General features: G+C 34.2%; 2 protein-coding genes across 2 annotated transcripts in view; both read left to right on the forward strand.

Moving 5' to 3' along the window:
• The window catches only part of LOC111429512 (monocarboxylate transporter 2-like), an 86,575-nt gene that overhangs the window by 6,786 nt on the left and 64,811 nt on the right, over nucleotides 1-14,978 (forward strand). Inside the window, exon 2 of the mRNA XM_071197812.1 lies at nucleotides 7,068-7,293. Coding sequence (XP_071053913.1) covers nucleotides 7,068-7,293 — 226 coding nt within the window. The remainder of the gene's footprint in view (nucleotides 1-7,067; nucleotides 7,294-14,978) is intronic.
• On the forward strand, nucleotides 3,400-4,368 carry LOC139430872 (zinc finger BED domain-containing protein 5-like). Its single transcript, XM_071198300.1, has one exon. It carries the CDS (start codon nucleotides 3,400-3,402, stop codon nucleotides 4,366-4,368), a length of 969 nt encoding a protein of 322 aa, XP_071054401.1.

Below are 14,978 nucleotides of genomic sequence, written 5' to 3' on the forward strand. Positions count from 1 at the left end.
TGGAGTTTCACGTTCATAATTGAATACATTCTTATGGGGGGCTTAATAGGGTCGGTGGTATTCTCTGCAAACATTGCCGATATTAAGTTGTCGCTTATCAGTAAGCTTGCGTAATCAAATGGATTATTCATCAAGGTATCCAAGTATTCATGAACAATGTATAGAATTAAGGTAAAGAAATATCTAAAATTTTATTTTATGATTTGTGGGAACAACGGATCTCGAGAGATAAAGCTAATTATGATAAATTTTAGCATTTTAGAGTTTATGTTCTCCATTAATCATAACGTTCGGCCAAAAATAGCAGAAGTAATAATTTAAGTTACATGATCTTCCTCTTGAATTAACTCTTCTGTCGAGGTGTGTTAAAATCGATTTGTTTCTTTTATGAATATTATGATTTTTGGTGTTTTTTACATAAACGAGGTCACCTCGCACGCAATAACAACCAAGTTATTAGTCGATAAAACGACGATAACACCCGGTATAACTTCGGTTATAAAGCGAAAACCTCGGGTGATTTTCGTTATAAATAGATCTGGAAGATCTCTCTAGAGTTGAGAATCTTTTTCGCGTGTTAAAGTGACCTAAATATTATTTTTGACTTTAGAATGATCCGGAAAGATGTGGGTATTTGTAAAAGATTAAAACGTCGTTTAGAAAAAATTTCGTTTTTAAAATAGATTTAGAAGAATCTTTTTTAATGTTCTTAAACGTTCTTTAAGTTTAAAGTTCATTAAACTTAACGTTATGGAAATTTGATAAATGCGCTTAAAATAACAATGAATCACCTAACAATAGATGAATAATTCATCGACGAAACTGTTTGTTTAGGAAATCATCTTAAGAAAAAATATCTCATTTAATCTCCCCCAAACTCAAACCTATTTTAAGATTCTTCTTGGAACTTCTCACATGAATACCTTTAGCATCTTTGTTAAATCATTCTCTATTTAGATACCTGGAATTTAAGGCACTTGAGGCTGTATTTTAATAACTACATGACTGAGATCTCGAATGGATTGTGAGTAGGAACTATTATAGACTCGGATCTAACCTTTTCTGGTCATATAATGGGTTAAAAATAATAGTTGAGTCGGTGAGCGGTACGAATATGGCGATGGAATTACCATAAAAGCATTAAATTATGTATATTTGATGTGCACATGTTTTAAATAGAAAGGTTAGCATTGTTTTAAAAAATATACATAAAGGAATTTGAATACGGTTTTGAGATCAATTATTTCAAAGAATAATAGAAATCTCTTATTATCTTAATGACAAGATTAGTTAAATTTGGATATAACCCGGTTCATAAGTCTCTTTCATCTTGGTCTGGCACATAACTCAGTTATCATTAATTAAGTTAAAAGGAACAAGTGGAACGTTCTAAGTGACTGAAATGAAAGACTGAAAGTACGCAAGAGAAGCACTTAACTTTACTATGACTTAACAAGATTAAACTTGACGATTTTCTTTATTTTAGGTTTACATTTGTTGATTAGGTTTTATTTATTATACAGAATAACTCTGTGCAGAATCAAGAAACTTCTCACCAAATTGACAATATGTTTCCCATTACATAATTGGTTGTGGTTACCTTTACAATTTAACTTTATAATTAAATCGTGTCCTAATTTTAATAAACAAACTTAAATTTTTAATAATTATCCTTTTTTATCATCAAAAAGAAAGTAGAAGCGATGATATTGCCTTGATTCCACTGGAAGAATTGTACGATTTCGTGTAACTTTGCTGACGTGGCAAATGTCAACTGTTCGGTTAGATATTTTCTCACGTATTTCTTCCATATTTCTTTGTTGACTAACAATTGAACATTCCGAAAATCCGTAGAAGGTCAACAGTTTACCACTCAAGAGGAGAAGACGGCTTTTTATAGGAAAGAACTATTTTAGGAACGATTGTTGTTGCCATTTGTCGCATTTAAAATGAATCGATTATTACAACTCTCTATTCCCTAAAATACTGGGTACTGTAAGAGAGAATAAAAATTAAATCAAAGAACGCAAAATCGGTATAAAAACGTATGATATAAATACCGAGAATTTCATACATATAACACGCAATATACAGTGCTTCCCGAAAGTAACATATAAATTCGTTAAAACAATTAAAAACGGTTTATAGAAAAATCGCTGAGACGGGTCTAAGGATTTAAATTTTTTCCGCTATTTTTAAGCTAGTTATGAGAAAAATAGCAGTAGCCATGCGTAACCATGGTAACCAATTGTTTTAGATACTTTATTAAGGCCCGTTACTACCAAACCAATGCTATCTGTCAGTTAAGCTATCTATAAGATACAATTTATCTCGTAGATAACAGGGTCCTGCGTACTACCACCTCCATTTATCTCATAGTTAAGAAATCCTTGAGATAACCAAGGAATCTAGGGATTTTTGGTCTATTGTGTTAAATTGACAGCTCTATGTGGTTAAAAGACCTACTATTAGGTATTTTGACGATATTCTAACCTTAAAATTAAAATTTGGAAATGGAGATTGAGAAAAAGCGACGAACCACCAATTTCACCAAAGAAGAATGCGAACATCTTCTTGAATTTGTTATCAAACATAAAAACGTAATAGAAAACAAAAAGAGTGATGCAGTTACATGGCAAGGAAAGCAACAAGTATGTATATAAACAATAATGGCACAACTAACATGATAAACGACTGAAGATGCCAATTCCTGCAAAATCTGCTATGGATAGCAACATGTTACCTATTGCATAAAACCGAAGAGTCAGCAACAAACGGTTTGAAGGAGGTACAGTCGTGTTCACTGGAAATGCGCACTCAAGGTGCTCAAGGTCAAGCGCTGTTGTGAGATCCGACATGCCGAGCGCACACGAAGGTCGTGGAGAAGGGACTTGTGGCGGTCCAGATTAGCCAGCGGCATGTCGGATCTCACAACAGCGCTTGACCTTGAGTGCGCATTTTCCGTGAACACGACTGTACAGCATTATTACTAAAATTTTGATGAATTTTACATTAAATAAAAGGAATTAACAAATTACTTACGTCATGGATGGAGGTTTTATTACATCCTCTATTTGATGTAAAAGGTGATGAAAACTTTTTTTCGAGAGACGAAATCTCGTCATAAATTCAACATCTGAATGAATATTTAAATGGTCAACTTTACTCCTTATTATCCTTTCGCTTCTTACAGGAAATAATTCATTGATTTCTTCAAAAAATTGTTCTTCATCTCCAATGTTGAAGAAATTATCCATTATTAATAGTTTTTTATTTAAGTTTATATTACTTTTCTTATTTTAACTGAAATAGTAAAACGCTCGAATTTTATACGTCAGTATAAATCCTATTTGAGGTTAGGTATCCTCAGTTATCCCTTAGATCAGTGCTATTCAAACTATGGGTCGCGACCCACAATGGGGTCGCGAAAAGTTTTTTCGGGGTCGCAAGGTGGATGAAATAATGAGCTATCGTATAGCAAAATCTGGCAAACCGTACACAATTGCTGAAGACTTAATTGCTCCAGCAGCCCAAGATATAGCAGCCATTATGTTTGGCGAAAAGGAAATGCAACAAATATCTCAAATACCACTCTCGGATACAACAGTTAGCCACAGAATATTTGAAATGGCAGAAAATGTGGAAAACGAAATTATAATGAGAATTCGAAAAAGTAAATTTTTTAGTCTTCAATTGGATGAATCTACGGATTGCCAAAATGCTGCACAACAAATTTGTTTTGCAAAATATGAATACAAAAATGAAGTAGTTGACGACTTTCTTTTTTGCAAGGAACTGCAAAGAACTACGGGTGAAGAAATTTTTAAATCGGTAAACTCTTACATCACGGGAAACAATATTTCTTGGGAAAATTGTGTGGGTGTGTGCAGTGATGGAGCTCGTGCCATGGTTGGAAAACACAGCGGACTTCTAGCCCGAATCAAAGAAGTTTCACCCAATGTATCATGGGTTCACTGTATGATTCATAGAGAAGCGCTTGTATCGAAAAACATGCCACCGAACTTAATGTCTGTCTTAGATACTGGAGTTAAAATAATAAATTTTATAAAGGCGCGTCCTCTGAACTCAAGGATTTTTGCGCACATATGCAAAGAAATGGGTAGTGAGCATCAGCATCTTCTTTTACATACAGAGGTTCGTTGGCTTTTGAGGGGTAGGGTTCTAACGAGACTATTTGAACTTAAAGAAGAAGTGTTTGTGTTTTTAAATGACAATGATAAAGACAAAAAATTTACAAACTTTTTAACCGATGAAGAATGGCTATGTAGGTTAGCTTACTTAAGTGACATTTTTCTCAAATTAAACGAGTTGAATTTAAGTCTTCAAGGTGGTTACAAAAAAAAATAGATTTGTGGTGCTCATACTGCAAGGAGAATAATTTTGCAGCATTTCCAACATTAGAATGTTTTGTTATAGAAAACAAGTTCAAAGTTATTCAATCGATTGTTAAAGATATAACATCTTCACTTGACAGATGTAAAATGTCAATTTAGTACTTATTTTCCGGAAGATTTTTCTAACTTTGACTGCATTCGAAATCCCTTTCAATGTAAATTACCCAAAAATGTGTCATTTCATTTTAATGAAAAACTAATTGAGTTATCATCTGATGGAGAATTAAAATTAATTTTCAAAGAACTTAAATTGAGCAATTTTTGGCTTAAAGTTCGAAATGAATATTCAGAACTGTCTGATGAAGCTCTGAAGGTATTATTACCATTTGCGTCATCTTATATGTGCGAGTTGAGATTTTCCCAATTTCTCTACCTAAAATCGAAATACCGAAACAAAATAGCAATAGAGCCACCTTTAAGACTCAAATTGAGCAAAATAGAGCCAGATATATCAGCACTTGTAAATAAGAAACAGGCTCACAGATCTCATTAAATATTTTTCTTTTGTAATGATTTTTGATGAAGTTCCTACGTGTACGCCATATTATAATTTTAATAGTTACAAATCGTTAATGTTGATTTTGAACCTAATATTATTTGTTAACTGCAGAGTTGATATTCTGTTTATTGTAGGTACTTGTTTTAACATAATATATTTGCTATATATGAAACAAAAAATATAAAAACAAATTAACATCTTCTTGATATAATAATACCTCTCCCAATTTTTGGAACAACTAGAATTAAATTATTATTTTAAGTTTGGGTCGGCATGTCACCTCTGTGTACCATTTGGGGTCATGCAGCCAAAATGTTTGAATACCACTGCCTTAGATAGTAACTTATCCGATACCCAATCCACGGGTTACAGATATTTCAAAAGTTATCCCTTGGATAGCGGTATCTATAAGATAAATACAGTGGTAGTAACCAATTTTTAAGTTATCCAATAGATAACGCTATCAGAGACTTTAACTATGAGTGGTAGTAGTGGGTCTAAGACAATGATTAATTTTTGATATATGAAACAGTTGGTTGCCATGGTTACGCATAGCTACTGCTATTTTGCAATCTCAAATGAATGGAAAATCATAGAACTTTAAGATAATTTTTTTCGAAAATTTTCTTATGTAACCAATATTAATATTGACTGTACTAGATTCAGAAAAAAGTCCTCTTTCATATTCCGTAACAAAAATGAGGTATTGCTATTTGAAAAAAATATCGATGACATCATTACTCGTTTAAAAATGGCAAAAAGAATTTAAAATCTATATCAAACAATTGCAAAAAATTTAAATCTTTAGACCCGTTTCAGCAATTTTTCTATAAACTGTTCTTAATTGTTTTAACGAATTTATCCGTTATTTTTGGAAAACCCTGCATATGAATGCAGTATATGAATGCACTTGCACTGTCCCACATAAAATGTAACATAGCTTAGGGCCGGTTGTACAATATACCGATAAATCTACCTGATATCTATCCGCCCGATAAACTTATCAGGAGGATAAAGATATTCGCTGTTGTACAAACTGTTTTTGTCGGTAGGATTGCTATCGGCGAAACAAGAGTCGGTTGGTAGTAGTTTTTCCCCATATCTAGTGATTTATGCCGTAGAATGGTAACGTAATTTTGACAATATAAATTGTTTAAAAAAATTTTCACTGACACATCGTACATATAAGGTTAACGTTTAATGTTAGAGGTTAACCTATGCAGTAATCATACAAAGTTTTTATATAAAAACCTTGGTAACCATAAATATCTGCCGGATAAGTGTCTTATCGGCATTGCTGAGTACCCGATAAGTTATCCTGCCGATAATCTCACCGACAAAAATATCCGTACATTGTAATACAGTACAAAGTAACTTATCTGCCAGATAACGCTGTCGGGAAGTTTATCGCTATTTTGTACAACCGGCCCTTAATAGTACAGGTATTGGGTACATTTGTAAAGGAAAAGTGACAGTGACAGTTCAAGTGTAAAACTAGAACTAACACTATACCTAGAACTAGAATCATTCGGGTTTAGCCGTCTTTAGAGACGTGTGGCTAAATCCAAATGATTCTAGTTCTGGGTATAGTGTTAGTTCTACATAGTAACAGTGCTAGTGTAAAACTAGAACTAACACTAGACCTAGAACTAGAAACATTCATTAAGCGTTCAAACATTCCCGAAGCTTTTTACTTCTAGGTCTAGTGTTAGTTTTAGTTCAATAAAAATATGCCCTGGTTTCTATAGAAATATATTTTTGTATATTACATTTTAGGTAAAATTCATTGCAGAAATTTTATATATAAATTTAGTTATTAAACGTTCTGAAGTTAAAGAGATATTTTCAACGATAATAATTTATTGATTAATAGCTACAGTGTGCTGCCTTGGAGGCTGTTATGTTTGTGACAGCGAAATCTCGACGTAATATTATTTAATTAATAGTAAATATTAAATTACAATCAATTTGTAAAGTCTTTGAAGCGCATATATTAACGAGAGGAAACATGCAATATTTAAATTAGCGCTGAATAAACGCGCTAATAAATGTATAATCAAAATGTACCTGTATAATCAAAATTTAAAAAAGTATCAAACATTTTAATATTTATGGTGGCATAATACATCAATATGTTTATGATATTTTCTTAGATGATATCAAAAGGAAGTCAAGTACACGAACAACCGAGTTGGTCCAGTCAATCTGCTAGTCCCAGCCCACCTCCACCACCTTTACCACCGCCAGTTGCGGCGAGATGGACCAGAACTGAACAAAATTTAGACAGAACTTGCCCAGAATCTTGTCCGCAATGTCGTGGACGATTAACATCTTTACCAACGAGAACAACTTCATTAAGCAGTTATTCTGGATGTAAAGGTAAATGTTACTATTCAATTTAATTCATTCAAATTAATATGATCTGAAAGCACATGTAGTTACAAAACATTACTTGAAAAGAGAATGTGTTTAGGGTATGATTTCTAGATGTTGAAAGGAGTTTCATATTGAGAGTTTTAAGTTTCATTTTAAAAGTCGAAGCACTTAAAGGTGGTAAAAGTGGTAAGAGCGCTAAAATCTGAAGGAGGAAATATCGAGTTCAGCTTTTCCGTGGTGGGAGTTTAACGTCTGGAAAAATCACGATTTTTAGCCGAGTTTTCTGGATATTGGCTGAGGTTTGAAAATTCTTGCTGACTTAGCTCGGGGAGAGCTGTTTCGCGGTGCTTTTTATTAAACGAAATAAAGTGGTTTTTTTATTTAAAATTTTAAATAACGTTTTGGAATATTAAAAAAATTTACATCACTAAACAGAAAAAGTCATGATTTTTCCTAATTTTTTTATTCAAGCTCTAGTTACATCAAGTTTACGAAATATCTTTGTGCAAAGCAAAATGTGGAAAAACTTGATATCTTTCGAAAACGTTAGTAAGAAGGCTTCACTTAAGGATATTTTTATCAGTGTTTTTCCGAGAGAGAAAATATTTGCGGGCACTTTCCGACCCAGATTTTTCTACTTCTCTGCTACATCTGTCCTTCGGCGACACAAAACGAAGTGGCGGAAGCGGAGAAAAAGAATTGCGGAAAACTTCGAATATTTAGGAAAGAAGAAAATTCAATTTTTCCTCCACTGAAAGAATAAAAATTCATATTTCACCTTTAGAATATCGATCAAATGAAAATTGCATTTTATTAAACGATTTTAACGTCTTAAAAACAATTTTTTTTTTCGATTTCGTCCCATAATAATAATAATAATAATAATGCCTTTATTAATAAGTTGCAAAAAAAAGGAAAGAAAATAATAATACACTCTTAGAAAATAGACTTATTTTCTGGACGAAGTTCAGTTTGGTTATTAACTAACTGCTCTTCCACTTAATCCAGAATATATAGAAAATATATATATAAAGCAAAAATGAGAATGTTTTTAACAATACTAATAAACAAAATGAAAAAAAACAAAATAACAAAATACGACGACATGCCAGTATAAAGCGATACATTAGTAACCCATGTATCAAAAAAAAAAAATCATGATGACTCAAGCAGGAGGGAGGATTTTAATTTACTCTTGAACGAAATACAGTTCAATCCTATAAGGTTCATAGGTAGATCATTGTACGTTTTAGCTATCTGGTAGGAAAAAGATCGGTGCGAGGCGCGGCGTGGTACCGTCAATACATCTTTCCTCCTTATATTAATGTTATGGACATCGCTTCTGAAAGATAGGCGTTGCAGCAAGTAAGGAGGCCGCTGACTTTTAATAATTTTATAATAAACGCAAGTTGCATGCAGTTTACGTCTGTTTTTCATGTTCAACCACCCAGTCTCTGCCAACTTATGACTAATATGGTCATATTTACGAATTCCGTAAATAAACCTCAGACAACCGTTCTGAAGGTTCTGGATACGACGTCCACTCGCCTCCGTTAAATTTGGACCATAAACAACGTCGCAGTGATTTAATTTGATTAGAACCAAGCTATCACGCAGCATAATTTTTAATTTTTTACTTAAGACATCCCTATGGGCATACAAGAGACGCAGGGCGCCATACCCACCCCTCAAGCACCTGGCCACATGCTCCTCAAACCTCAACTGATGATCCAATGTGACTCCTAAAATTTTTATATCATCAGAAACAGTAAGAGGTTCGCCATCCACCACCAATTGACCGGATATCAAAGGCTTAATCGCTCTCCTTGTGACACTACCGCAAAACAGAAGAACAGAAGACTTAAATGGATTTAGCACAAGTTCATGGCGTTTCGCAACATCAGAAAATAATGCTATATCTGAGTTAAATTTTATGCAGGCATCAACCCAATTATTTGGATTAAAATTCAGCAGAAGCTGTGTATCGTCTGCATACAAGTGAATCTGCGAATGCTCGAGAACCTGGTCAAAATCAGATGTATAAATAGAGAACAATAGTGGCCCCAAAATGGACCCCTGAGGGACTCCACGAGTAACAGACAGAGCGCTCGACACTTGACTATTAATCTTCACAACCTGACCGACAAAAATGACTTTATCAAAATTGCAGCTTGATTTCCAAGACCAAAATAATTAAGTTTAGATGCAAGTATATTATGATTTATTGTATCAAATGCTTTGGTGAAGTCCAACGATAACAAAAGTGCGGCTTGCCCGGCCTCTCTAGAAGCAAATACATCATCAGTAAGGTTCAATAAAGCTGTTGCGCAGCTGAAACCCGAACGAAACCCAGATTGTTGATCTGGCAGTATACTATACCTTTCGCAGTGTGCTCTAAGTTGCTTTTCCAAGACTCTCTCTAAAATTTTTGACATTACTGGGAGGATACTGATCGGTCTAAAATCCCTTAGGGCAGAAGGGGAAGATACTTTAGGTAATGCAATTACTTCAGCCATTTTCCAGGCATCCGGAAAAACTGATTGATGAACAGCAGCGTTTATTACGTGAGTAATATAAGGAATGAGAAAAGGGGTACACAAGTCAATCATCCAGATTGAGATACCATCAGAACCCACCGCTGCAGTTTTAATGTTATTAATTATTATAGATACTTCATGTTCATCAACAGGCATAAAAGCTTGCATTATCTGTACTCTAGGGTTTACATTATTTTGATAAAATATGGGTAATTCGGGATCAGTCTGGATATAAAGTGAAGAATCACCGTGAACAAAATAATTATTTAAATCGTTTGGAAGAAAAATGTTAGGCACTTTGTTATCGATTTTTTTTATTTATATTTAGAAGTTTAATCTTTTTCCAAAGAGCCTTTGGATCTTTACTACGTAAGGCGTAATCATAGTATGCCTTCTTTTCATCCCGCACCGTTGATGTTACCAGATTGCGATGCAACTTGTATGAAACCCAGTCTTGAGTTAGCTTAGACTTTTTGAATTTTTTAAACGCATCATCTCGAATAGACATTAGTAGTTTAGTATTATCTGTTAGCCAGGGACTGGGAGGCTTTGTAAACCGTCTAGTTTTTAAAGGTGCATGCAAATCCATCAGAGTAAGTAAACAATTATTGAAAAAAGTTATTTTATCATTCACATTTTCTTGATCATATATGTTTCTCCACGGAATTGATTTCAGATCGTTCAAGAATTGTGGATAATTAATGTTTTTTACATCCCTGTATGTACGATAAATTGCAGCAGGCCTACCGATATCAAATGCCAGCTCATTTAGGTACATTTACAACATCAATACTAGTAAACAGCTTATCATTTGTTGTAAAAACTGGATCGAGTAAAGTTTGCGAATTTTGTGTAATTCTTGTGGGTTCGGTGACTAACTGATGTAAGCCAATAGAAGTCGCAAATGAGTGAAGAAGTGTTGTTGAGGGAGAATCAAGCTTAAGAAGATCAACATTAATATCGCCCACGATAATTGTCGAGTGAGATGTAACAATACTCTCACAAAGGGTACTCTCCAGTGTTTCGATAAAAAGAGGAAGATTAAAATTAGGCCAAAAAAAAAAATAATAATTTAAAATTAAATCTAAAATTAATAATTTTTGTTTAATTTCATTAAATTTTACTAAGGTTTGCAAGTTGTGTTTTTATTGTGTGCTCAATATGTAGCGGTATTGTGTCTTGTTGGCGAATTTATTGATTATTTAATTAACAGTAATTTCATCAATTACATTTCATTAACTCGTATACCTTGTAATTTCGAAATTATCTGATTTTCTATAAAGTTATCGACACCATCGAGTTCGATTTTAGTTTATTAGGTTTTATTAGTTTTCGAATTCAACTTGCAATTGTATCGGTCTTTTCTTGTTTTGTTAGTTTTGTCTGCCTTGCTGATGGATAGTCTCCGTTTTATTCACGTTTTCGAACTATTGTCTGATAACAAGTGATTGATAATATTGGCGTGGAGGAGGTATAGAGGTTTTTTGTAGTATATTGGGATGTTCTCGTTCTTCGCATATTTCTCGATGACATTTGACGCACCTTGGACTTTTATGGCAGTAGGTACACGTGTGGCCCTAAGCTTGACAGTTTTTGCATTGAGGTAATATTTTCGGTGGCGATATTTGAATTATGCCAGCGCCGAAGTAAGCTTTATACTTCAACATTCCAATGAAGATGGGAAAGTTTCCAAGTAATCAGTAAATCAGCTTTACTGTCCATTTCACAAAAAAAATCACAATTTATTAAGTAGAATATGTTATGGAAACAACTAACCAGACAAATAATTAGCTGGAGACATAAATAAATAAATATTCCATATTTATTATTATTATATTCCAAAATAACATCAAGGAGTTTGTTACACGTCTTTTTAATGCTTTGTTTTATTAAAATCTCGATGGCAATTATAGATCACGCAGATCTCACAGACCCAACCCATCACGTAGAGGATTAAATGTAGAAAACCGAGTGCAAACGAAGCGAAATGCTTTTAGCTGGAGTATTGAAGTCTGACATTAGTTTTTTTGTCACGGTACAATACAAAACATGGGTACAAAGTGTACTAACGAAGTACATAACAACGTTTGAACCAAAATAAAATAAAATATACGATTTCCACCAACTTCTAGTGGAGGTCGTTAATTTTTATTCACTAACTTTTTCAATCTCTGCATAAAATCGGATTTAATTAAATATCGTAGTACTGTAGGATTTTCTGTATTGTATGTCCTTTTCTGCGTTTAAAAATATTTGAAACAAATAAAACTTTTTAGAATGTTCGGAAATTTAAGAAATCAATAAAAGTTCCTTATATAATTTTGAAAAACAAGCTTTCGAAGAAAAGTTATTTGATCAATACTAGGGCATATTCTGCTAATATCAGTTTACGTTGTAGGTAAGCTTAAATTACGCATTGTTTGTTAATCACTAAAGTGGTTTGTACAAGATACAAGGACTGCTATGTATGTAGGAAAGCGGAGGGTATGCTTCCGCATACAGCACCTAGGTCCCAACAGGCCCCTTTTACGTCCTCCTACACTTTCTCCGGCTACATCAACCAGCCTAAGGAATTTCCGAAGGATAGGATACAGCTCAGAGGTGTGTTCGTGATGCCATCTGTGGTCGGCCATTCCTCTCCGAAGTCTCTCATTCTGAGGTCTTGCAGAGTGGGGCATTCACACAAGATGTGTCGGACCGTCTCCTCGCTCTCTTTACAGAGGCGACAGAGAGGACTAACAGCAAGCTTAAGGTTATACAGATGCTTGTTTACCTTACAGTGACCCGTGACGAGTCCCGTTACAGTTCGTAAAGCCTTACGAAAGACAAGGCTGCCTCTGCTGAAGGATAATGTAATACCTCCTTAGACAGATGGCAGCCCTTAACCCTATCCCACCAGTTCATAAACTTTTTGTGGGTAAAATCTTTAATTATCTCAATCTCAGTTGATAAGAACGGAGCGATTATCGGTTCAGGCGAACATGGCGCTCGCTTGGCAGCCCTTTTGGCAAGCCTATCAGCGTGCTTGTTACCTGAACAAGTCGAGTGTCCTTTTATCCATTGAAGTACAACACAGCTATGCACTGCGGCCTTCTCCAATGTCAGATGACAACCCATAACAAGTCCTGAGGGCCAAAATAGCTTGTCTACTGTCAGTATAAATTGTAAAAGTCTTACCTACCAAGTTGGATCTGACAATAACGTCAGCGGCAAGTTGTATGGCGATTAACTCCGCCTGTATGACGGTGGTACTTATACCTAAAGGTTCAGATACGTGGAGTCGGAGATCGTACGAGAAGAGTCCGGTTCCAGCTCCTTCCCGTCTCTTTGAACCATCAGTGTAGATTTTAACACTGTTTTTTACCTCTACTTCTGTGGAACTTGGGTGGGTGAGATATTTCTTCGTAAAAATGTGTTGTAGGGGTGTAATGTCCGTTACACAATCCAGAATTGGTGAGTATTCCACAATTTCGTTCCAGAGATTGGTATTTTTACTGTTTCTCTCACCCATTAGAATTCCTGCTGCTCGCAGTCGAATCATGGTCACCAATGCCACCTCTTGGATGAACAAATGAAGTGGCGTTAGATTTAACATGTAGCACCTGTAACATACAAACACGCAAGTCTCTGTACTTTAATAAGTGCAGCAGTAGATGTAGACTGTAGGGTCTTTGACCACCATACTACTGCACCATATGTAAGCATAGGTCGGATTACAGCCGTGTAAATCCAGAGGGCATTTCTGGGTGTCTTACCTATAGCCCTCCGGCATTGACCGAATGCAACGTACGCTTTTTTAACTCTATTATCTAGGTGGGCTCTCCATGTCATTTTATTGTTAAGCGTGATGCCTGAAGCGTGAAGGACTGCTATTTCATGTAACATTTTCAACATTTATTCTCATTTACCTCGATTTTAACATAATACATCGACATGTATTTGCGAAGGAGTCCACGAATTAATTTTGACATTGATTTGAGTATAAAGAGATATTCGCATGGGTTGTAAATTGTCGTGTTGTTACACGTTATGTGTATTAACACGTCATGTGAACAGAACAAAGTGTGACGCCACGATCGACGAGTCAGTTTACGCGTTATGCGTGTCACGATCTGGAAAATCTTGATTTGTAAAACGTATTAATGTTGATGGATTTGAAATCGATTGATTTTGTTACTTTTAACATTTTAGAAACAATAATTTCTTTGCCTTAGTTAGCTAAGTAGTTTCGTAAACTTTGAGATAAGGAAGTTTCATTTATAATCAAATTATTCACATCTGTGAAATTACTTGGATTTTGCCACTTATTTTCTGCTAAAGGATTTGCATAAATATGCCATCTTTTTAGTAATACTTTTGCGTATCGATACTTTACGAACAATTGAAAGTTTTGAGTTATTATGTTTTTAGTCTAACGAATTGTATGTTGAATCTTATGTTTTATTACTTCAAAGAGAGCTCCAGAGAAGTCTCAAAACCAAGTCCATAAAGAAACTTAATTTCTTTCAATACTATCTTGACTGCGAAATAAAGAAAACATAACTGGAAACAACTGCGTAGTAGTTGATCAACAAAAATAGCAATCTTTTGCACGTTTGTCAGAAACTTTCTCGTTCTACCATTCTGAAGCATCAAATATCAAAAACGTATTAAATGATACCTCAGTTAAATGCCTAACTTTCCTAATTTATTGTTTACTCGTAAAATATCTCTAAAAAACTTTCTAAAATAAAGGGATTTGTAATCCATTTTAAATTGATGATATTTAAAATATATTTCATGTTGATTCCAAAAATGACACTTTATATCTTTATTACGTAAAAATATATCAACATTATTCGAACCAAATTCGAACGATAAATTAATAACTACCTCTCGATATAAACCCAATTTTGTCTGGTTTAATCCCAACATTGTCAAGTTTAAACCGTATAGTTTCGTCCAACTTTTTTTATCAACATTATATGTATCTATATTTCGGTCACGTTCGACGTTGATTACTTCATTTCAAGATGTAATCGGTTAACAAGCTTTTTATCTTATTTTCTTTTACAATTATCTGTATGGTTTAGAAGTAGACAATTCATCGTTCTTTTTTCGTGAAATTGAACCTTAAAAACACCATCTAAAATGATAAATCTAATTATGTCT

This window comes from Onthophagus taurus, chromosome 7 (genome assembly GCF_036711975.1).
Source record: "Onthophagus taurus isolate NC chromosome 7, IU_Otau_3.0, whole genome shotgun sequence".
Taxonomy (NCBI): Eukaryota; Metazoa; Arthropoda; class Insecta; order Coleoptera; family Scarabaeidae; genus Onthophagus; species Onthophagus taurus.

What these genes read in the sequence shown, in the direction of transcription:
- LOC139430872 (XM_071198300.1), top strand. Translation starts at nt 3,400, where the DNA reads ATGGGTCGCGACCCACAATGGGGTCGCGAAAAGTTTTTTCGGGGTCGC.